The sequence below is a fragment of the Dunckerocampus dactyliophorus genome, chromosome 2 (assembly GCF_027744805.1).
Source record: "Dunckerocampus dactyliophorus isolate RoL2022-P2 chromosome 2, RoL_Ddac_1.1, whole genome shotgun sequence".
Lineage (NCBI taxonomy): Eukaryota > Metazoa > Chordata > Actinopteri > Syngnathiformes > Syngnathidae > Dunckerocampus > Dunckerocampus dactyliophorus.
Window position 1 is genome coordinate 4564226 of NC_072820.1, and position 24595 is coordinate 4588820.

The 24595-nt window shown below is 41.9% G+C and overlaps 2 protein-coding genes across 6 annotated transcripts in view; one reads left to right on the top strand and one right to left on the bottom strand.

Annotated features, from left to right (window-relative positions):
• On the top strand, positions 1–6787 carry LOC129195127 (Golgi reassembly-stacking protein 2-like). 2 transcript variants are annotated; one of them, XM_054800910.1, is made up of 10 exons: positions 1–291; positions 870–950; positions 1018–1221; positions 1294–1380; positions 1470–1600; positions 2468–2600; positions 3284–3407; positions 3698–3784; positions 4849–4974; positions 5106–6787. In XM_054800910.1, exons 1-10 carry the CDS (start codon positions 229–231, stop codon positions 5345–5347), a joined length of 1278 nt encoding a protein of 425 aa, XP_054656885.1. In that variant the 5' UTR covers positions 1–228; the 3' UTR covers positions 5348–6787. The 2 variants fall into 2 exon arrangements, with proteins under 2 accessions (XP_054656885.1, XP_054656894.1); XM_054800919.1 differs by having other exon boundaries at positions 5109–6787.
• The window catches only part of LOC129195110 (serine/threonine-protein kinase tousled-like 1-B), a 25551-nt gene continuing 4693 nt past the window's right edge, over positions 3738–24595 (bottom strand). Inside the window, exons 4-23 of one of the 4 annotated variants that reach the window (XR_008573873.1) lie at positions 23191–23229; positions 23007–23082; positions 22886–22929; positions 22710–22793; positions 21277–21351; positions 18978–19070; positions 18420–18530; positions 17978–18114; positions 17689–17880; positions 17533–17599; positions 16855–16952; positions 16661–16742; positions 16477–16568; positions 16315–16404; positions 15681–15850; positions 15453–15588; positions 15265–15376; positions 13818–13925; positions 6702–11841; positions 3738–5033 (exon numbers count right to left, since the gene is read on the bottom strand). Coding sequence is in view for 1 of the 4 variants with exons in the window: in XM_054800865.1 (XP_054656840.1) it covers positions 11692–11841; positions 13818–13925; positions 15265–15376; positions 15453–15588; positions 15681–15850; positions 16315–16404; positions 16477–16568; positions 16661–16742; positions 16855–16952; positions 17533–17599; positions 17689–17880; positions 17978–18114; positions 18420–18530; positions 18978–19070; positions 21277–21351; positions 22710–22799; positions 22886–22929; positions 23007–23082; positions 23191–23229 (1962 nt within the window). In the remaining 3 variants the exon portion in view is untranslated. Of the gene's footprint in view, positions 5034–5270; positions 11842–13817; positions 13926–15264; positions 15377–15452; positions 15589–15680; positions 15851–16314; positions 16405–16476; positions 16569–16660; positions 16743–16854; positions 16953–17532; positions 17600–17688; positions 17881–17977; positions 18115–18419; positions 18531–18977; positions 19071–21276; positions 21352–22709; positions 22800–22885; positions 22930–23006; positions 23083–23190; positions 23230–24595 lie in introns of those variants that run through there. The other 3 variants (XR_008573870.1, XR_008573874.1, XM_054800865.1) reach the window with 3 other exon arrangements.

Here is a 24595-nt window from a genome sequence, read left to right on the forward strand (position 1 = left end):
AAATTCATGTTTTACTGTACTGGATGCATTCGTGTGGTACATAATACAACTGTAACCCCGACGTGGAAATTGGGGTCTTCCACTTCCTGCCACGTAACAGCGCATGCGCAGCAGATGACCACTCATTTGACGACGTGTACCCGGTGAGTACAAGTAGTCGGGTACTTTCCTGTTCCCTGGACTTAGCCTGCCGTTAAACCTTAAAAAACCCTTAAGGACATCGACACAATGGGAGGTGCACAGAGCGTGGAGATACCGGGAGGCGGCTCAGAAGGCTACCACGTCCTCCGGGTGAGTTAGTACGCGTCCACATCCGGTTCTTAGCTATTAGCCTAGCATTGCTAATTTCCCCCCAACCGCTGTGTTGACCAGGAAGCGGGTGTCACTTCGGGCCTTGTGAGGTAGAGCAACACAAAATTACCTGTTATGTTGTGTTTGCAGCTAGTAAAATGTACTTGCGGGAAGCATTTAAGTCGCTAAAATGCTACATGTTACTCAGCGAGACTGAATGACACCTGGCAAGGTGGTTGATCAAAAGCTCCTATCTTGGGACCGTCAACATGTGGGGACCCCCATCTGTATTAGGCTACATTTTTGAAAGGTTGCTGACAAATATTTACATAATAAGCCAATTGTGTGATTTTACACGCTGAGGCGATTGATGCTAACCTAGTAGTACGATTGCATGCCATTGACAAAAAATTTAAATTCTGTGACGAATCACAATACTGATTATGTATGTTAAGATGAATTTTAACCCCTTAAATACTTGAAGACTCCAATGTTTTGTACTATTTCCACATTAAGATGGATTCACAAGCGACCCCGACACGGGTTTAGATTGACAGTCCCTTATTGTGTCTCTGCAGGTTCAGGAGAACTCACCTGGCCACCGAGCAGGACTGGAACCTTTCTTTGACTTCATCGTCTCCATCAATAACACCCGACTGGTAAGGCGGCAGTGGCTGTGAGAGCAAACTTCTTTCCTGATTGCCTCTACTGCGCCTCCCTCCACAGAACAAGGATAACGACACCTTAAAGGACCTCCTCAAAGCCAGTGTAGAGAAACCAGTCAAGATGCTGGTTTACTCCTCAAAGACCCTGGAGCTGCGGGAATCCACAGTCACCCCCAGCAACCTGTGGGGGGGCCAAGGCTTGCTTGGCGTTTCGATTCGCTTCTGCAGCTTTGAAGGCGCCAATGAGAATGTTTGGCACGTTCTGGTACGTAAACCTCGCGATCGCATCTGTTTTGCTTCATGTGGCTCGGCGCTCACTCGCTGTACACCTCCGCAGGAAGTGGAGCCCAATTCCCCCGCAGCCCTTGCCGGTTTGAGGCCACACACTGACTACGTTATTGGAGCTGACACTGTTATGAACGAGGTGGGCTGTTATAGTGGGTGAAATATGCAGTGGTGTGTGTTGTGTATGTATTCTTCACCTGGTGATGATGGCGTCTTCTTCCTGTGCAGTCTGAGGACTTGTTCTCTCTGATAGAGAGCCACGAGGGGAAGGGCCTGAAGCTTTATGTGTACAACACAGACACCGACAACTGCAGAGAGGTGGTCATCACGCCCAATAGTGCCTGGGGAGGAGAGGGGAGGTAATGCACTAAATAATATTCATATTCTGTGTTTTCACTGGCGAGAATGTCTCAGATACAGTAACTGCCGAGGTCAATCTTGATTTAGAATGTGAACAGTTAAGCAACTCATCTGTCCTCAACTTTGAGACCGATGCCATTAACAAACAAACAAACATAACCTCCTCCATTCAAGGTAATAAGTCTGCTTTTAGCTGATGTTGTTAATTAAAGTGGGCTTTCCAAGCAGGAACATGAAACATTTGATCCAATGAATAGTTTTGTGGTTTGGCGATTAGGACCTGGAGACAAATCAAGATGCTACTTTGGGCTACAGCTGTAATCATTTAATTAAAGCAGCAGTAAAGTACAACAAAGTTTTTCTGCTCCAGGGCCTCACTTACAGTTGTAAAGTGTAATTTAAATTTAAGAGAAAACAACATGGTCAGAAACCAGTGTTTCCCATACATGCATTTACTGTTGCAGCCCACCACAAGTACATTTGGATTGCGACAGATAAATTTGGTGCTACCTTATATATTTTTGTTATTTTAAATTTCGTATTAACTGTTTGCCCTGGCTGACAAACACGTTATAATGGGAGTTTCTGCGTAGCTTAACAAATAGTGCGTGGTTCTACGCCAGTGTGCTATCACCATGATGTGAAGCTGTCATTTTTCATGAGAAAATTCCTAAACCACAAAATACCTTGCAGATTAGGCAACGAGGTCAATCAGCATCAGCCACTTGCTGCCATTTTGCAGCTATTACTTGCGGCCTTGTCGTGTTCTGCTTCTAAATCATGTCGGTGCGTGATTTATTAAACAAGGCTAACCTCAAATTCAAATGTAAACGTTGTTTGACGCATTATCCGCCCCCCCGGTGCAGCCTTGGATGCGGGATTGGCTATGGATACCTCCACAGGATCCCCACCCGGCCTTTCGAGGAGGGGAAAAAGATCAGCTTCCCCGGGAATGCGTCTGGCGTGCCTGTCAGTCCTTTGAAGGATGGATTCACAGAGGTATTGGCTGCATGCACACATGACCTCATCTTATACAACTTAAGCCCTGTCCACACGGGAACGTTCCTTAGAGTATTTTTTTTATTTATTTTTTGGCTGGTTTGCATCCATACTCTGCCGGATTAGTAAATTGTTGCATCCAGATGGGAACGAATCACTGAGTGAAAACAATGTAATACACACACGCACCTATGTGTGGCGCTGTGAACAAACGCGGTCAGAACCACGTGGCACACCAAATCATAGGAGAAGAAAGAAAGTCTGTTGTCTTTCGCTTTTCAAGACTTGCGAGAAGAGGAATTCCTTCTACGAGTCATTATGGAGTATAAGACAACAAAATATGAGGAGAATGTCGACTGGGGTGAGTCATGTACATGGAAATACTCGGATAGTATGTTGGTTTGTGGTCAAAGCTCACTTCTGGTCACGTGGCGGTGAGTCAGTGGCGTCATCGTACTGCCTGTATACGCGGCAACGACAGGCCGGGAAACTCAAGATTTTCTCACTCTGGATGAAACATACCGTTTCAGGTCACCCAGAACACAGTTCCCATGTGGATGAGAGGCTGAAACAATAAAACACTTTGCCGTTGTGATCTGAAAACATTTCCGTGGGAGCTCATATGGATTCAAATCACTGCAGCATTTAAATAACTCATTTTATTTTTACCTTAACTTGTCCAGGTCCAGTTGTCGGCCGTGACCCCGCCCCATATTGCACCCACACTCCCCGCTGGCCTTGAGGACTCGTTGTCAAGCCTGTCAATCAGCACAGCCCCGCCCACTATGCCCAGTGAGCTGCAAACAGGTACGTTTTTGTTTTGTTTTTTTTTCCATTTCTACATAATCCTGGCTTCCAAAAGTGCTTTAATTTGAGATATATAGAAAGTTTTGTAGTTGTAAGTATTCGTTTAGGGTACATTGGTTTCATGTATTCGTGGGTTACCTCCACAAATACATTTAGACTGCCACAGGTTTTATTTTATTTTTTTATTTGCCATCGCTCATGGATGCATTGTTATGGGACTGTCTGTGTAGCTTGTACTGTAGATGGCATCATAACCTAACTAGTTCTACCTCCTCCTTCTTCCTCACCAGGTTTGCCCACAGTCCCTCTGCTCCCCGCCTCCTCCAGCCCATCCCTCAGCCCCCTCGCTCCCCTCAATCCTGCCACCACGCTACCAGGTGAGCCATCCATTTCAGTTTTTCAGATTTTTTTTCCTCAGTAATGACTGATTTTAATATGACCAACACAACATTAAATGAACTTGGTTTATAAGATCCCACAGGCTGAGCTTATTTAGTCATGAATTCCACGTTGCATCACTTCAAATAAGTCAGTGGTTTTCCCCCTTTCCATTGAGTCATTGCAAGATAAATACACTGTATTGTAACAGGGTGGCGCTATGTTAGACATGTCTAAATTCGGGATGCCAGTAAAGGCGCTTGACTGGGTGCAATGGCCGTTTGCCCACACAACACAGGGGGGCGCCAATTCCCCACACAGACTCACCAATATTCCACCACTGACATGACACACAGTGGTGGAGCCAGACATTTTTCACTGGAGTAGCCTAAGTGAGACCATTACCCACATACGGGTGGCGATAAGTTGATACTTGAATTGTCTAGATGCCCAGTGGGGTGGCCGGAGAGTGACCAGGGTGGCCACGGCCACCACTATTAGAGCAATTAATAGCTGAGCAGTGTGCTGAGGACATGTTTTCATTGTCTCACCATCATGGTGGCCAAACCCGTGCAGGGCATAATACGGAAATTTGTGTGCTGCAGTGAAATGCGTCGAAGCGGAAACAGCGTTTAGGCTGAACTAATGTTCTGCCTCACAGAGCCACGTTTGTCAAAATTGGCCCCCGGCCGTGAGGGTGACCACGGGCACCCCTGACCACCCCGTGGCTCCGCCACTGATTACACATAACAGCGCAATTTTGTTTATTTTTCTGGTTTAATCAATGCTGCGCTGTGCACTTTTACATGAAGTACGTGCCCGAAACCACCACTGCCTGGATGTGAGTTGTGTGATTGTAGTGGGAAACGCACACCTGTTAGGATTTGACAGTAAAGCCTTCTAAAAAGCAGCAGTGTCTTGGTGTTCTGTTTTTACAGTATGAACACAAAGCTGCTGTAAGTTTTTAAAAGTATGTATGGGTGCGTATACTGTACAGTCTTTCAAGCGGATTTATCACAGTGCCGATGGACATTTCTTGTACACACGTTGTTTTTCTTTTCAGGCTTGATGCCCCTCCCTGGTGGCCTACCTCCGCTACCCAACCTTCCCAATCTGAACCTGCCACTCCCGGACCTCGGTGCCATCTCCCTAGCAGGGAGCAGCAGCTTAGCGGCAGCTGGAAGCACAGGTACACGACTCATCCTCCTCTTGCTGTTGCTGACATATGAGGGGTGTGCTCACATGTATCTGTCAAGATAAAAATGGAAAAGTTGTGTAATCATGTGAATTTTTTTTTTTTTTTTAATCTTTTGTTTCCAGCAGTTCCTCCCTTGGTCGCTCCCCTGAACCTACCTGGCCTTGCCCCTCTGCCCCCTATGCCCACCATGCTGCCCTCCCAGCTGACTCCCCTCCTGCCTCAGAGTGTGGCCCCCCTCCTACCCACTTCCACCGCCGCCCCACTGGCCTCTGTCACAGTGACGCCTGCCACAGAGCCTGTCACCGATGCCACAAATGTCACGGACCTGCAGCCTCCTACGGAAACGACACTAACGTCCTCGTAACTTGGAAATGTATATCTCGCTTAACTATGGAAGCAAAACACACACCCGGTTTCTCTATCCTCTCCTGTCTCTCGTCTTTGTTTTTTCTATTTATTTGGCCGGGGGCGGGTTGTACCCAGTCAGAGGTTCTGAATGTGGATGAAGTGTGTCTGGTTAAAGAAATGGGATAATATACATTACACTGCTGGTCAAAAGTTTTAGAACACCCTAATTTTTTCAGTTATTTATAGGAATTCAAGTCATTCAAGTCCAATGAATAGTTTGACAACAGTAAGTGGTGAAGTGCCAGAGGTTAAAAAAAAAAAAAAAGTAAGGTTACCCAAAAAATGAACAATTCTGTATATTATACAAAAATGCCTGTTTCAGGAACCACAAAATCTGTCAACAATTAAAAGCTGTTCCACAGTTGGTGCTACCAATTCCTACAGGTGTTCCAAGTTCTGGAGTACTTGCTACCTCCTCTGTCTGCATAAAAGCAGTGTTCGGAACACACTGTGGTACTATACCATTGTGAGCATCAGTTGAACAGCGTTGTACTGGAGAAAGTCATTTGTTGCTACAAAAATTTCTTTCGAGAGAAATTGGAGTGTTCTTTTGACCGGTAGTGTACTTACAATTGTTCCAGGGGCCACATTCTCAGAAAGCTAAAGACTGACTGTTGGGCTTTGTACATAATGCCACTGCAAGGCTCTGCGATACCTTTACATTATACCTCACCAAATGGTAGTAAAGTCATGACACCCTAAATTAAAGACAGCATTACTATGTTAACGCTAGTCAGAGTTCTTCTGTATGTCAGGCGCTACTTCAAAAACACTAGTCACAGATCCTTGTGCTCGTCTGCTCCAAAGTTCTGACAAGGGCTGCCTTAGTACATCATCATCATCATCCCTCCTGTGATCCAACACAGACAGGAGAACTTGGCATGGTTCTAACCCTGGTACATTCACTGTAAAGCCTTCCATTCTTGCCATGTATTTGATTTAGTTGACCTCCAGGCCCATGTATCCATTTCTTATTGCGATTGTACCAACACTGCTATATTTTGCACCACCTTTGCATTTTGCGATAAGTTTTTCTCCTTTTGTATGTCTGATTATGGCTTTCCCTATACAACAGACACTTGGGAGAAATAACTGCATGAGCTCCATGCATTACCCTGAGGGTGATGCATCCGGGAGAAACATGGCTGCAGTTGGGTTACATTCAACTACCACGGTGGCAAAGGCTGTCACTGTAAACATGAAACTTTAAATATCTCAAGTATGCACAGTGCAAGCAATAAACCCAAACACATTTTACACCGAGCATGTGTTTTTATGAAAACATTGAGGTATTTGGGGGATAGATTTACCTGTACTTCCTTACCGGCGCAATCCATCCGCCATGACAAGCAAGTCTGCTTCAACTGTCCTTGAGTCAAAGCTGAGGTCAACCCAACTTTCTCATGTCGATTCCTGCATTGTCTTCTGCTGCCTGGCATCAGTCACTAGATGGGACACTTAACTACAATGACGGCGCAAACACAACAATGACAGCACATGTAACAGGTAAGTAAACACATTACTACGACTATGGGGAATAATAAACAACAAGGGCTGCAATTAATTATTTTCTTAGTCAATTAATCTGAAGCTTGTCGTTTCCATTAATTGAGTAATCGCTTAGGCCTTATATCAGGGGTGTCAAACTCATTTTCACTGTGGGTCACATCACAGTTATGGTTACCCTCAGAGGGCCACCTGTAACTGAAGCCATATTAATGTACTGTATGATCACCACATGATATTATGACACATTTGATTATTATTTTCACATATTGTTTTACCAACAAACTTGCATTGAAAGAAGTCAAGGTGCCCCGTGCAGATTTGAGAATACATCTATTGTATAATTGTAATTATTCATTAATCAATTTTCAATTGGATTTGACAACAAAAATACAAACTTTAACAAATATATTTAGCAGGAAAGATCGACATTTTGATGTAAAAAATTTTGTTTTTTAAATAAAATGATTTTTCACAATAAATAAAACCTATAACATTGAAAAGGATTTTCAAAATGAAATGAAGAATAAAATATATAGATTTTAAAATAACAAAATAAGTGTCTTTTTGACATGCATTGTTTCCAGGCTTTCGTGGGCCACATACAATCATATGGCGGGCCGAATCTGGCCCCCGGGCCTTGAGTTTAACATCAGTGTCTTAGAGATGGACCAAATCAGTATGAACCAAACGCAAACTGTTAGCAGCTTGGTCTGCAACACATCAGAAAAGAGGCAAAAATGTCATTCATTGTTTTCCAATGTCAAAGCTGATGTGTGAATATCTTTTATGTTTGCTGTCTAAAAAAAACAAAAAAAACTAAAAAAAACATTTGAGAGGATATTTACATTTTTAAATAAGATTTTTTTTTTTAATTGAACACCAAAGTAGCTGTTAATTATCGATTAATTGTTGCAGCTGTAATGTTAACTCTAACCACGTACATTAGCGACTTTATACAAAACAAGTGCCGCAAGGCATGCTGGGAAGTCAGAAACACTCCCAGCTACACCGTGTAAGAGGAAGCGCTGCCAGGTCTCAGTTGTATTTTGGGGAATACTTGCTAGGCTCTACCTCCAGCAGCCCCCAGCCCAGGTAAGTGTGAGTTTGAGACCCCTGACCTACAGTGACCACATCAGTTTGTTTTTATTCAGTTTCAAGTGTGACGTTAGAGCAGGGGTGTCCAAACTTTTTCCACCAAGGGCCGCTTTGACATTTTGTAAAGCAACACAAGAAGTGCTAAGAAGTCATACATATTTCAAGAAAAAACTGCATCTCAGATTTGTGATATAGTTGGAAGTCTTTGCTCTTTTCGCCTCCATTTTTGCTGTTTTTTAATTTTCCCAAATACTTCAACTTTCTTTTCATAATATAATTTGATTCCCATAATATAGCTCTTCCCCCAACCTAATTCATCGTACAACTTTTTCTTTAGTGTTTTAACTCTTTGCTTTTATTACAAGTTTATTCTTGTAAAATTGCAACATTTTTGTCATTAAATAATTTTTTTCTCTAAATATTTTGACTTTTATTCTAGTCAAAGTATTTTTCCCATTTCTGCTTTTTTTTTTAATTTTCCAACTATTTCAAGTTTCTCTTTGTAAATGTTCTTATTCCCATATTAGTAATATTACTTTTTCTCAATAATTCTCAAAAAATTACTGTTTTGTTCCTCATATTACAATATAATTTTTCAGTCATATTATTTATTGACTTTATTTTCATATTTTGACATTATTCCAATAATATAATTTCTCCCCAACCTAATTTATAACTAATTCATAATATTCCCACTTTAAAAAAATATGTATTTTCTTTAATATGCCAAGTCTTTGCTACTAAAATTAGATTTTTTTTTCATGACTTTATTCTTGTAAAATTGCAGTTTTCTTTCTTAATATTTTGACATTATTCTCATAAAATCACAGATGTATTTTCCCCTTTCTGCTGTATTTTTTATATTTATTTTCCAACTATTTTAACTTTTTTCGTGTAAATGTTCTTCTAGTAATATAATAACTTTATTCTCATATTTTGACCTTTTTCCTCAACCCAATTTTCCAAAAATCACAACTTTATTTTGTTTGGTTTCTCGTAAAATACCCCCCGCCCCCTCTCTAAAAAAGCGCCGGCCGCACTTTGGACACCCCTGTGTTAAGTACAACACGTTGTGCTCTGTTGCAGTAGCATGGAAGTCCCAGTGCCTCCAAATTTCTCTTTCGCTCAGTTGTGATCACCCGTGTCCCACATTCATGCAGGAATAGGGGAGGAAAAAAACAACAGTAGATATTTACACAGAGTGATTTTTGTTCTAAACTCTCTGGATTAGCGCTATCAATTGTTGGGGTGAGACCTGCTTGTTGGAGCTATGTGTTGTTTACAAACCATCTTGAGTCAAAATATACTAATATTTGTGTCACTCACACCTCCCCCTCCCCCCATTCAGCGAGGTAGCATGAGTCTACACAGTAAAAACCGCAGCAAGACATTGAAGGCAATCTTTATTGCATTTGAATGGAATGGCCAAGCGTTGACCCCTTCCCGCTAATATGGTCCCACATGTCGCTTACTAATGGCTGCACTTATGTCTGTCTATGCACGTTGAATGATATTAAAAGTATGCACTCCATGCTCCTGACTGAACACGAGGGATGCATGTTTTCTTCTTCTAACGCCCCCAAAAGGCTCATATTACAAAATGACAACCAAAAAAAGTGGACACAGTTCTGGGCTTGCAACTTTCATGCTAACAGCCGGCAACCTGCCCTTACATGAATATCTTATTCATCCAGGTCTTTGTATTCTGAGGGCATTCAGCCGATCGCAACTAGTTTGTTCAGGCTTCATCCAGTCATGCTCAAGACTACACGGGACATCTTTTTATCCTCTAAGGCAGGGGTGTCCAGACTTTTTCCAGCGAGGGCCACATAGTGCCAAATGAAAGGATGCAAGGGCCGCATTGATATTTTGTAAAGCAACACATGGCGATATGCTAAGAAGAAAAAACTGCATCTCAGCTTTGGGATATAAAGTAGCTGAAATTAACTTCAATCTTTGCTCTTTTTCCCCCATTTTTTGCTGTTTTTTTTCTTTTCCTGAAATAAACTTTCCAAATATGTCAACTTTCTTCTTGAATAATCCTACTTTTTTTTGTGTGGTAATATTATGACTTTTTCCCCATCCTAATTTTCCAAAATTACAACCTGCGCGCGTGGAGAAAACCCACACGCACACGGGAAGAACATGCAAACTCCACACAGAAATGCCCAGGGGAGAATCGAACCCAGGTCTTCCTGATCTCCAGGCTGTTCCTGTATTGGCCAACATGCTAACCACTAGACCACCGTGCGGCCCTTCACCAACATCATTTACCTAAAATTACCTGTTTTTTTTTTTCATAATATTACCATTTTAAAAAACTTTATGCTTTATGCTTTTTCCTCATAATATTACAATCTTATTCTCATAAAATTACGACTTTGGACACCCCTGCTCTAAGGTACAAGCATACCCCACAAAAAGAATGGTTTCACTTTTTTTGTGTGGGGTAAGGCCTCTGCCAGTCAAAGAGTCGTCCTATCTGGTCTTTGAGCATGAACTGATGTAAGTCGTGATCGATTCAATGCCCTGAGAAGGCTTCACATGAAGTTAGTCTACGTTTATATTTACCTAGCTGCTTTTTAGCTGAATCCCAGCACTCCCTCTCCGACTAGCCAGCATGTCTTTTCCATGGAAGCTAAACAATAATCCACGTGGATGTAGATGGCAAAAAAGGGGAAAGTGGTTCACACATAATCAAGGCCAAAGCCATTCACACATTACAAAGTTAGAGCAAGACGTGTAGCAGCAAAGAGATCAGCTTTCTGGAGGAAAACACAAAGACAACGGGAAGCAAGGACAAGCCTCTTTAGATAGTCGATAGTGAGAAATGTTCACTGAACCCCCTCTGAGTAGTCCTGGGTCCAGTCCAGCCCACTCCAGGCTGGTGTATGACTTTTCCTAAACAGCAATAATGGATTCAGACATAAAAATCACATCTATGTTCTGTAACCTCGGCTACTTTGCGACACAACTAAAATGCAGACCGAGGACTCTGCAGTCGCACTTCATAACAAAACGGCAACACCAGGATGTCACAATCTGAGTGGGAAGTGCAATTCAACACCAGAATTTGTTATCTGGATTTTTTTTTTTTTTTTAATCAATGAGATGCAGCCATCCTTTGTGTTAAACGGAAACATACTTCTCAAGCCTCCCGTTTTCCCGGGAAACTCTCGTGTTTTGCCTTTTCTTTTCTGTCGCCCTCGCATTTAAATAGTTTCCTGTAAATTTCCCGCATTTACTTTTGCGTCCGATGAGAGAAATTTCTTGTTATTTTCTGAAAAACTTCCCTTATTAGGTATGAGCACTCACTCACTTCTGCTTCTCCAAGTCATCGTCCTTGAGGCGCCGGTCTTTCTGACAAAGCTACGTGATGAAGTGGAACGAAGAGACGAGCTTGGACAGGGTGTCTGCGAGCTGTACAAATGTCTCCTAAGAGGTTCATTAACATCATCCATAAACATCTACAAGCCCCAATTCCAGGTCTCTTATTTCAGATGCTTTCATAGTGAAATCAGGAGCATCAACCCCTACTATTCCCTCCTAGTTTCCCTTTAATTAGGCTCGTTTGCTAATGGATGCATTCTGGAAGATCTCTGCTTTTCAAGATTTATCCACATCCGCCATGCATTTCCATCAATCCTGCCCCCAGGACTGGCCACACGGTGCTGTCAATCATATTAAGAGAGCCAATCAGTAGGTGGTGAGTGATGAGGCAGGGGGCTGCAGGGAGCTGGAGGAGTTTGAGCGTCTCATGTGAGGGAGGAGGTAGGAGTCCGAGCACAGCTGGTGCACGTCGAACCTGTCCTCCTTACGGTAGGCAAGACAGCGGCGGATAAACGCCTGCAGAAAGGGGAGGGAAGGTGGGTGGGAAGTCGAGGGGGAAATTTCTCCTTAGATTTAGGAATTTAGGACTGGATATCGGACTGTGTGCCTAAAGAAGCGTCCACTTAAACCATTGTGTGATCAGCACAATGTATTTTCTTTCAGTCATGTGAATGCTTCCCTCACTCAACAAAACCAAAAAAACATGTGGAACACACCATGTAACTGCACCACATGGACTATGCTGGTATCAAAATAAATGCTTACACACTAATATACAGGCAAGACAATACTATTTTATACTAATATATAACCCACAAAGCATGCTGGGTAACTTCCTGTTGGGGAAGTTTACGCGTGGACTTCCCAGCATGCCTTACAGGTTATAAATTAGTAAAAAATAATATTGTTTAGCATGTATATTTAGTGTGTAAGCGTCTATTTCCATACCTGTGTTGTCCCTGTGGTAGCGTTACACTATGTTGCACATGTGTTACTTGTGTTATTCTTGGTTGCACTGTGAGTGAGGTAGGCACTTTCTGTGCAACTCAAGCTTTAACAATGCAGGGCAAAATATATATGTATACATTTTACCAATGAACAGCCTAATTATGGAGATTAAAAGCACAAAATTCTTAGTAAATCTAAAAAATATTATTTAAAATAATACAAAAAATATTAAGGGTGTTCAGATCGATCGGTCAACGATCAGTATCTGTCGATTTCCGTGAAAAATCACGAGCTCGGCATATGTCGATAAATACCTTTCAACGCCCATCACAAAAGCCATCACCCATCGCATTCGGTGATGAGGAACATAGTTACCGTTAGTTTGACTTCTCAAAACAATATGCGTTCATTTGCACCAGAAAAATGCCTCCTTAAAAAAAAAAATCAAACCTCACAATCGCTCTGCGTTACCTTCTCTCCCGTCGAATTGCTGCACATCCATTGTTGTGTCACGAGTCTCGCTGTGGAACACATACACAACAACGGAAGCGCAGCGATACGACGGGGAGAAAGTAACGCAGAGCGATTGTGAGGTCTGTTTTTTTCAAGGAGGCATTTTTGTGACGCTAATGTATTCCTCTTTTGAACGCATATTGTTTTGAGAAGCCCAACTCTTTACTTAAGTGGCCCCACCAACTAACCAAAACTATGTTCCTCATCACTGAAATTCAAGATTCAAGACTTTTATTGTCATATGCACAGTAAAACAGGTAGTTCTGCTATGCAATGAAATTCTTGTTCTGTTCATTCTCCCAGAAAAAGAAAGAAAGAAAAACACAACAAAATGAATAAGAACATCAGAAACATAAATACCAATAAATTAAGCAACAACAACAGAAGAGACATTAATACAAACAAACAAACAAACAAACAAACAAACAAACAAATAAATAAATAAATAAATAAATAATAAAATGCTGAAATCTGACCAGAACTCGTCTCACGGGACGGAGTGGGGGTAAGTCACAGTTGCATGCACTGCACTGCTGATGGGCATGTTATACGACTTCATGTCAAAAAATCCCTTTAAAGCTTTTGAATGTGCTACTACCCCCGCAAGATAGTTTTTGTGGCATGTGCTGGTAGGTAAGTTCCACACACATGATGGTTTTGCTTTGGCAAGCTTGCACACTGTGACGGAAAGTGGGAGGAGCACGATGGCTAAGACGTTAGTTAAGGTGGACTGCAATAGTACTACCCACAGGTGATCTTTTGTGCTTCTGCGATCGGCGATGAAAGGCATTTATCAGCATATGCCGATCGATTTTTCGCGGAAATCTTCCAATACTGATCAGTGGCCGATCAATCGGAGCACCCCTAGTAAAAATGGAAATTAAAATAATAACAATTTATAATAAAAACATGACATACTACTAATCAGTTTCAAATGGTTGCTATCAGATGATAAGCAGTGTTCACATTAAAAAAATGCAGCACACGTAGTTTGTGTGTGTGTGTGTGTGTGTGTGTGTGTGCGTGTGTACCTTGGCTTCTGTGCTGGCCTGTGGTTTAGCAGGGAACTGGACCTCAGTGGCTTTGAGAATGGTGTTTTCCTGGAGAATGTCTTGCTGAGACTGGTTGTGACCAAACGGCTAGTAAAACAAAAAAGATGCCAAAAAAACTTATTATGATTTTAAAAAACATTCAATCACAATAAACACATGAATATCGAGTTAATCCTTTCTCGATGTAAGGACAGCAGTATATTTCTCCTTGATCTGATTGTGTGTGATTGTTAAACTGCTTTTATAGTAAAATCAATACATAATGAATATGCCCAACACTTTAATCTTTACAATTCTTTATGCTGCTTGGCAAGACAAAGTTTATAAAGATACTAACATTTTTTAAATGGGCAACAGGAATTAAGTTGCCTTAGTTTTAACTGAATCCACAGTAATGCCTTGTTTATCATGGTTAATTGGTTCCACACAAGAATGCTAATTCGATATTAATAAATTGCATATTTTCATAGTTATAGCATAGAAAACCTGTTTACAATCTTCTCAATTGGGGTTTTAACATTAGTAGAACTCTCTAGACATGATCACACCCATATAGTCACCTTTACATTTGTGTTACTTGATATACTGTAGCCGATATAATCAGAAACAATAAAAACTCATTAGACATAAATAAGATAACAGACTCACACGTTAGCAGTTTGTTGTTTCTTTTTGGACCGAGTACTTCCTGTGGTGGCTAGTATCTCATCAATGTATTGATGTAATGTAGTGTAATGGCGGCAATAAATGGTTTTACACTCGTACTATCCACTCTGTAAATAAGCCATTTAAGACGCAAATAAAAGTCCTGCTCATGTGTGTCACGGTAGAAGTGTTCCTGAGGAAACCTTAGTACCGGGCGGACAGATGTGGGAGAACAGGAAATGACGTTTGAGGTTCAGAGTTGAGTTTTAACTTGTCGTGGGTTATGGCCTCCAACAGTAGCCTGTGTTATTATTAAGATTATTATGTTATTATTGTGCCTGTTGTGAGATCATTTAAACCTGCAATAAATGCCTGCCCTGCTGATCATGCCTAGTGTTTGTCAATTACTGACACCTAGTGGCCAATGTTTAATCCTACATTAACAATTACAGTAGAATGCCTTGTATTTTTGTCTTTCAGTTAATTTAGTTGCATTTAAGCATTTTTATGCTTGAAAATGCTTCATTTAGGGCAAGAATAAACACATTTTGCTAATACATTTTTATTTTTTATTTTTTTTTACTAATAACAGGCCGTATTCAACCATGAAAAAGTGATCATTTATTATTTTTCTTAAACCGCAATAAAGTGAGGGTGCGCTATTCGAAATGCGATGTGGTGAGGGACGACTGTGCTAAGATCTAGTTTTGAACCAATTCAACCTTGGACCAATCAGTACAAGTCTATGTAAGCTGCTACATTTTTCCAGTTGGCTCTTTACCTTGCGCCCATAGAGGCACTGGAAGAAGATCACTCCCACAGACCAGACATCCACCTTGTTTGAAATTTTTGGCGGCTCCTTTCCCACAACAAAACACTCTGGAGGGAGGTACCTGGAACACACATTATTATTAAATAGATTAAGGATAAGAATGCATGTTTAACTTATAGTTATAGAGTGCGTTCTACCAGTAAGTCCCTGCTCCCTGGGATGTGAGGTCCATCCCGTCCACACCATAGTTATCATCATCCATGATCTTTGACAATCCAAAGTCTGTGATTTTGATTTCTCCACATGCAGTTCCATCCACTAGTAATATGTTACCTGCAGCATTTGGTACAATGTTTTTTAAAAAACAGAATGAGTGCACCATTGTCCCCTGTTGTTTTTTTCCCTGTTCTAAAATCCGAACTCACCAGGTTTGAGGTCGTAGTGAATGATAGGGGGCTTGATCTCATTGAGATACCGCAAGGCGCTGACAATCTGCATGACGATGGAGCGGGCCTCCTTCTCTGACATCAGCTTGTTTTGCTTCAAGTAGAAATCCAGGTCGTTGCCTTCGCAGAACTCTAGCACTGTACAGAACCTGCTTGGACAAAAAATGACAATCCGCTCAAATCGGAGGAAGATTAGATGAAACAGAGTTGGCTTTTCCTCAGAAACTCTTAAAAGAGACTTAAATCAGGACACCCTGTAAACAACACTAAAACACATAAGCACAGATGGCGCAATCTGTTCAAGGACCAGTAGGTAGGACTTCAGCACTGAGGCTGTACCTCCACAGACATGAGTCAGACGCACAATATTTCTGTGATTTGCTGTCACTGTTTACACATTCCATAAGTGATAAGACACATTCTAATATTTGCTCTGACAGGGAACCTTGAGGCAGACCACACACGCAGCTCATGCATTATGAGGGCCGTTACAAAAGGTTCGACTGACCGCCAACTGGCAGTGAATGCTTTACAAACACAGATTAGCCCCATGCAGCATAATAAGCAATGTCAAGGATGATGTGGAGCCACCCAGAGGTCAGAGGTGACTTACGTGTCAGTATCCAGGGAGAAATAGTCATACAGTTTGACTATTCTGGGATGGTCCAGCTGCTTGTGTATCCGATATTCCCTGCATGCATGCCTGGAAGGAAATCAATGTCAACATGTGTGTGTTGATGTGTGTGTTGGTAGATTTAAAGCTGACAGAGCTCACTTGTGGTAGTTCTCTTTTTTCTCCTCCCTCCAGTTCTTGTTGAGCTGGTGGATTTTAACAGCGGCGTAGCGCTGCTCAAACAGGTCAAAGGCCTGTCATGGTACAGAGCAAACACACATTTGTATCGCAGCACACTTGGCAAAGAGACAAAGGGAAACATGGAGTGCAGCCAAGACGATCTTACCTTGTAAACTTCGCTGAAGCCGCCCCTGCCCAGCAAGTGCAGTAAAAGGTAGCGTTCGTTCAGAGTGGGATGGTCTTTAAACCTGTGTGGGGTGGGAGTTAAGCTTTGTGAGCTGTAGACCGCAATCTACAGTACATATAATGCTGATTTCTTTCCACACATTTAGGCAGCAAATGGAGGAAGCTTGGACTTACGCCGAGCTGTCCTCATTGTTTATCCTCTTCAGCTCTCTGATGTGAAGATTCCTCACGCGCTCCAATCGCTCCAGCTCTGCTTGGATCTCAGCCTCCTCCTGCGTGGACCACAACGCAGACAGAAATAGATACAAATTTAGCAGCCATTTAGCACTGAAGACATCTCTGAATGTACTACCAGTTCAAATAATAGTGGTGTCCTGGTCTGATATCAGCAAAAAAAAAAAACAACATACAACAGTATTGATTTATATCGACCTACATCTAAAATCTCATTTCGATACAAACATTCCAGGCTCCACACTAGCATGTCTAGCCAGTAGCAGCCCTTCTATTCCGCATGCAGAACCCTTGTGATCACAACAACAGCGTGTGCTAGCATGTTTAGCGAGGATTGGGAGTGATGTCAGTCTTGTGGCTGTGCTTTTCGTTGAAGTCCCAAAAAGACTGTGCAGCTGAGTGAAAAACTTATTATTTGAAAAACCGCGACATAGTGAGGGAGCAATATTCGAACCGCGATATAGTGAGGGATTACTGTAAAAGAAGTATGCATGATTCGTGCTGATATCAGATCAATATCAGTATTGGCTGATATTCAAGGCTGCAATATCAGAATCCGATCGGAAATAAAAAAGCTGTATCATGTTTTCAAATATAAAGCGTTGGGTTGTTACTGACCTTCTTCAGGTGCCCAAGGCGGAGCTTGAAAATCTCCTCCTGCTCGTGGTACTCAGCTAGGGTCAGTCTAACAAACAACAACAACAAAAGTAAATGTAACATATGTATTGATGCAGAGGGCAGTGTTAGTTGCAACTCTCCCCCTGGTGTACTCACAGCTGGGGCAGGGAGGGCTTGAGGAAGGGGTCTGAATCATTGCCGTTGACCACCTTGGTCTTTCTCTGCTTGGGTTCAGAGGTGGAGGCCACAGACAGGGAGGGTGATGCTGGGTTTGGAGGCTTCCTCTTAGCTAGCAGCTTCCTCTGACGCTCAATGTCCTCTCTCTGTTGGTTGATGCCTTCTTGCTGCCTGCATACAGCCAAGCGTCATTTATTTTTGTAGCGCTAACTGCATACTTTACAGTAAATGACAAGAAACATGCTGCATGCACATATAGCCTCTTTACTTGATCAGGTTCTGGAATGCATATCCGTCAGTCCACTGCTCCGTGTAGGATGCCCCATGTCTCACAGTGGTGAAGTGGCCGAGACGGAGACGGTCCTGCATGCTCTTCTCACGGCATGACTGCTTCTCCTGGGTGCTCTGAACATAAAATCATGCAAGGCACATGCACTAATAAGACGATGATGATGATGATGATGATGATGACGGAAATAGTGAGCTTCAACAGGAACATGTGAGTTTGTTTTTTTTAGGAGGAAATATGAGGAAAATTTTATATGCTCCTGTGGCATCTGTCATCTATGACCTCTTTGCACACTGGATATTACTGGAGGGACTGGATATTGTGGTGTTCCAGCGCTACATGAGTAACATGTTGTGCTCTTCATGTTTTCTGTGTTTCTTATGATGATGAGGTGGCTGTGCGTACACGCAAAGATAGATACCTTCTCTATGAGGAGCTTCTTGCTCATAGTAATGCACTTGTTCAGTCTCTCCTTGTACTTCTCCAGGAGTTTTTGCTGTTCATCAATCTGTCTCCGCAGGTCACAGTTAGCCTGTTTGCAAAACACCATAATGACACGGTGCAAGAATACAGAAGAACACAGAAACAAAACACTCAACAGACTTAACATTAGACAGCCTCAAGTACTGGGACACTTGGAAGATAAAATACCCTTCACAACATGACAACAGCACCTTCAACATCTCAATCATTTTGAGATATCAGAGGTCAATCACTGTTGTAGGTCATCCCCAAGGTGTTTGTTGGTTTGGAAGTCAGGACTCTCAGGCTATTCCACATTCAAGTATTTCAGTGGTTTGCTCTGTGCACTGGGGCACAGTCATGCTGAGACAGAAAATACTGTTCCCACAAAGTTGGAACTGCCCAAAATGTCCAAAATACTTGATCCATACCAATCACATGAGAGGTGTGTCCCAACACTTCTGTCCTAATACTGAGTCTATGTTCGTAACTCAGAGGTTGTAAACATTCAACATACCCTGAGGAGGTCGTCTATTCGTCCCTCTTTCTTTTCCAGGTCAAGATTCTTGTTGCTCTCAAGAGCAGCTAGTTTCAGTCCTGTTAACTCCGTCTAACACAGCAGAACAAAGAGGCAACAATATTAATCCATATACAGTGCTGGGAATCAGTGTGTGAGAGGACCACTGACGTGCGGTCAGGGGAAGCAGGTGAGGCACAGCATCATAAAAAATGATAAAGTAGTAGTAGTAGCTTTCTGCATAATTCCAATCCTCTTAAAAACACCAAATTTGCACATTTCCTGATCAAATACAGGCCAGAAACCAGAGATGAGGCTCCTCTCTGCCTAGTGCACTGCCGAGCTTACCCTCTGCGTGCGCAGTCCTTCATAAACTGGGTTGTGTGGGCGCATGCCTGTTTTCTGTTTGTCAGCATGTCACCAATGCAATGTTTGCACAAACATTTATTACACACCATGACTTTCTACAGTCTGTGTAATGTCTTTAATGCAAGCGTGACATCATTACTCTTGCTAATCAGACAATAAAATATAGAGAAATGTCATACGGTGAGGTGCACACTGTGCACAGTACTCAGGCTCACCCGCCATGAAGGGACTGGGGTGTATGTGAGCTGGCGGGCGCTTGTTGTTGCCGTCCTTCTATAGAGAGGAAAAGCCACCAGCACCAGCGTTTTTTGTTTTTTTCCCAATTTATTGAAATACACAAACAGCAATGTGTCGTCAAGCATCAGTAACAAGTCAACTGCAATAAAGGTATTTTATGCTTTGCGGAATTAATCTGACTGCCAAAATGGAGGATTATATATCCAAGCTTCTCCAAAATGGACTTTCAGACAATGCAAAAGGTAATCAGACTTTTAAAACAAAGTAGCAGAGCTTTTCCTGTAGAAGGATAGGCGCATGGAGTTCGTGTGTCACATAAAAGATAAGACTATACATTGTTTTTGGTTTTATGAAACATACAATCGCCCCTCGCAATATTGCGGTCCGATTATCGCTCCCTCGCAAAATTTTCTGGAATTAAATCATGATTTCTGTGCCATGGTAGGTCTATTATTAGTCAAAACAGCAGCAGTAATGCCACAAAACATTGAGACATTACTGTACATTACCTTACTTTAACACTGCATGAAGTCATTAACTCAGCAATAGTGTGTCCGTCATGACAAAAGTGGAAAAAAAGTTATCCTCCCGTTCCGTGTGGAAGTGGTAAGGTTTTGCCTTCTTAAGTTTAGATGAAAGCAATTTGAGGCTAACTGGTTAGCTTGCTAGCTTTTGTTAGTTCACTAGCTCACCAGCTAGCAGCTGTCTCAACTCCCTGCAGCATAAGAGATGCAATGTGGTGTAAACAATGAATAACAGCAGCATAAAGGTGACTATAATGGCTCTAATAATGGTAAAAAATACAATTACAAATTCAAATTACAATTAGAACGTCATACACAGGTTTTCTATGCTCTATGAAAATATTCCATGCCAACCGACCATTTCCTTGAAGACGAAAAGCAGCATTCCTCAAGAGTACGAACGACATGCTCAATCAACATCCGGAGATAATCGTCACCGCTGATGTTGTTGCAGAGAAAGTACGGTTCGACAATTAAACCATATTTTTCCGACAAGATTGGTCTTGTCGGACAAATTTGGGTACCGCAGCGTAGAAGAACAAAAATTATCATTTTGTATCACAGTTTTTTCCTTAAATTTTAACCCTTTAATTTTTGGGGAGGATTTTTTTTTGCCAACTGTCATGCATGCAGTTATGCAATAAATTCTGGTATAAACCAAAGGATGATGTCCATACCAACATATGCAAATAAAGACATTTCATGAAAATATTAAATTGTAACTTTAGTGGCTACTTTTTGGAGAGTCTGTATTATGCTGAGCCGCTACCTATTGTTGCTGATTATTGTTCCCTGTTTGACTAATGTCACTTGATGAAGCTTTTCCTAACATTCCACACTGAAAGTAAGTAATAAATGTCTGTATCGGATTGATATTGGTATAAGCCGATATTCAAGGCTACAATATCGGATCGGAAATGAAAAAGTTGTATCCTAATAGCTGACTACATATACTACTGATGTGCGTGACATGTGTTAGGTCTTACGTACTCCAAGCAGGGAGAGGCAGGCTGTAATGCTATTCATACCTTTGGATGTTGGCGCCCGCTAGGCAGCTGGAAGAATCCGCTGCATACAGTCCCTTTAATCAGCAACTTGCAAGTAAGTCAGTGCCTCACCAGCCATGAACCTCACCGCACGTCACTGGAGAGGAAAGTGTTTCATCCTACCTGGACGCATTTACTGGATTTGGGATTATGTTCCGCAAAACACAAACTCGTGGGGGAGGAGCTGTTTTGCCGGATCTGCAGACACAGCAAAGATTGTTAATATTGTAAATAGGTATGCTCCGATCGATCCGCCAACAATTAGTATGAGTAATTTCTGTTAAAAAAAAAAAAAAGTGATCGGCATATGTCGATAAACGCCTTTCAAAGTTGATCATAAAAAACAATCGTCATGCGGCGGCAAACCCTACATGTGTACTGTGTCACGTGGGGTCGCCAACACCTGTCATGGGCTGATAAGGGATGCACTTCGTCCCGTATTGCCGCAAGAATCAAAACTAGTCTGTAAACCTCAATGGTTTCAGTTTGACATCTTGACACAGGCTACGCCAACCTATGCCAGCGTGTTTGATCACTCCCTTATCAAACCTGTTGGTGTTGGACTTTTCTTGCATCTTTGTTTAAACGCTTTAGGTAGCTGTCACTGGCGGAAGCCAGCCAGCTAGCTAGCCAGCAAGCAAGTCCACCTAGCTTCTCGTCTCCAAATATGACTTTTTAACCACAGTGACATTTTGTTTTCAAAACAAACAAGTAATTCGGTTAGTTTGGAGCTCGTTTTTGTCCCACAGGGAAGTGGATATCACATTCATGGAGTACGTACTAACTTTTTCAAGTGTAACTGAACAATTTTGTCAATATAATAATCATGTCTTGTCCTCAAAACACTATTAGTGTGTGGTCGTTTCCAGCCCAATGACGGTGATACTATCACGGGGTCTCCGAGCTTGCAAGGTGATATTGAGTAGCTCACCGAAGGATCAAAGAATATTTGCGTCAACTCAGTAGCTTTTTTAATTATAACTGTTGAATTCAGCTTTATATGATGACAAATGAACACAAAATAGCATAAAGACGATGGCCGCACTGTTTGAGTGGAGATGTGCTAGGTAAATAAAGTGGTGTACAATTGAAATGTTGCCAGCCAAAAATAAAACTCAAATAGTTGACAGCTTGAATAGTGATGAAAGGTGGACAACCCTGCAACCTGGACACTCCGTTTATTCTCTCTTAACTTAAGCAGGACACATTTCTATTTACAAAAGATACTTAATATTTGTATTATTTTATTCTGTTTATTTTGTTATCTTGAACTAATATAAAATTATTTAACAATTTATTTCCCCTTGTATTCGTATTACTCCAAAACAAACAGCAAATTAAATTCAGTTTTGTGTCAAATAGCACAAAAATGGTTTCACAAAAATAAAAGCAACCCCCCCAACTTTAGTTTTTAAATAATACAGTTAATCCATGTGATCGGTATCGGCCCATGTCAACTCATGGATGATCGGAATCATCTGCATAAAACCCTGATTGGAGCATCAATTGTAAACCTTGAGCCACTACATCAAGCATATGCTATACTTATTACTCACTATTGAGCCTGGTGCAGAGTGTGAGCTCTGTGGAGACCGGCGAGCTGATGGCAGGCCCCTAACTGGACTGGAGCCATTACCCCCCTGGAACTTCACAGGGACAAAATAAATCAGAATCCTGATAAAAATTTAAAATGAGAATATTTTACAGTGACGCCAGCAAAAATAACCCTCACATCAAAGTAGTCGCTGATCTTATGCCCGCGAGTCGAGGACTTCCCTGCATAGGGAATCAGGATAACAGGTTAGAACGTAAAAAAAGGCTTTCAATTCTGCTGACTTTCAAGAGTTTCCTACCTTGACTGCTCTCCGAATAGGTGTCAGCTTTCCTTTTCCTCCCTCTGGATGATTCGGAGTGCTTCTTCTCTGGGGTCTGTAAGTCGACACAAGAGAAGAGGAGGAGAGAAAATGCATAAGTCCCCTGAGCTTTACCTAAGAAAGCTCCTGTGGCGGCTTTCAGCAGGAAAGAGAGAGTACATACTGAGTAGGCAGGGGAGCTCCCTCTTTTCATATCAGAGTTCTATGCAGAGAAGAGAGGGAGAGGTACAGGTAGAGGGAGAGACAGAAAGACAAGTGGGCCGAGCACAAAAATAACTCCACAGCTAAGAGAATCCAACTGGGGAAAGAAAGACCATGTAATAAACTCTGAAACCAGTCCCTAAGGCTAATTGCCTCCACCAAGAGTTATTACTCTAGATTAATGTTGTGTTGTGTTGTGTTTATTTTTTATGATGGGTATTTGTATTTTTCTTTTCACCTTAATGACAATCCACACATTGATGACTTGATCACATTTTAAAAGGCATCCCTATCTTTTCTAACTACCGTAATTTCCAGACTACAGAGCGCACTGGCTTTTTAAGCCACACATACTGAAAAAAAATTATTTGTACATACAGTATAAAGGCCGCACCATACTATAAGCCGCAGGTGTCCATATCGTAACATGGCATATTTAGCACACAGACAGATGTTACACAGAAAGATTTTTTTTTACTTTAATTAAATAAATGCTTTTTGCCGAAGTGTGTGTAACACAGCTGGCTAAACAGTAGCATGACAGAAAAGTCATTCATCGCCATTCTCCTCCTCCTCGTGGGAACTAAAACCACTAAAGTCATCCTTTTCAAGTGTTGGAGCCGAACAGCCCCACAATTCCCCCAGCATACACACCACCAGTCTTGCTCCTTTCGTTGTCGCTACCAGCGTCACTCTGGCCCCAAGGCAAATCAGCCCCCGGGCCCAACACGCAGCAGTCCAGCCACCCCCCGAAACCCACCGGCAACAGCGGACCTCCCGACACCGCTCGACACTGCCAAGATCCACCGGCAGACCGCAGCAAAAGCCGCTAGATCGATCGTCTTCTACCTGAAAGCCGCATCACATGCACCTCTCCACGCGTCGACCATGATGACTAGCGATGTGCGGATCGATACTGAAATATTGATACCTCCGACACCAGATCTTTAGGCTCCAAAATCGATTTTCAAATCGAACTATCGATACTTGGATACTTCTGTCATTTGAGGTAATGTACATCATTAACAGGAACACAGTGGAAAGTAACTAAATTATTGTAGACCTTGTCTACATGTTTTGCGTTTTTTTTTATGTACCCGCCACATTAGGTGTATTTGCACAAAGTATCGTATTGAAATCGCTGTTACCAGCCTGAACTTTACTCAGTATCAAATCGGAAAAGAAATCAGTGGTATCACACATCACAATGATGGGGCCTTCGTACAAAGCACACGAGATGTCGCGAGACCAGAACGCAACCACAAATTAGCCGTTCAAGGCGTGAGAAAAAAGTAGCGGCTTATTCACCGGAAATTACGGTTATTGTCTTTTTCTTTTTGTACAATATTAATAATTAAAGGCAGTGC

What these genes read in the sequence shown, in the direction of transcription:
- LOC129195127 (XM_054800910.1), top strand. Translation starts at nt 229, where the DNA reads ATGGGAGGTGCACAGAGCGTGGAGATACCGGGAGGCGGCTCAGAAGGC. An exon ending in GCCTGGGGAGGAGAGGGGAG is followed by an intron (nt 1,601 to 2,467) that starts GTAATGCACTAA and finishes CCCCCGGTGCAG; the next exon opens with CCTTGGATGCGGGATTGGCT. An exon ending in TGAAGGATGGATTCACAGAG is followed by an intron (nt 2,601 to 3,283) that starts GTATTGGCTGCA and finishes TAACTTGTCCAG; the next exon opens with GTCCAGTTGTCGGCCGTGAC.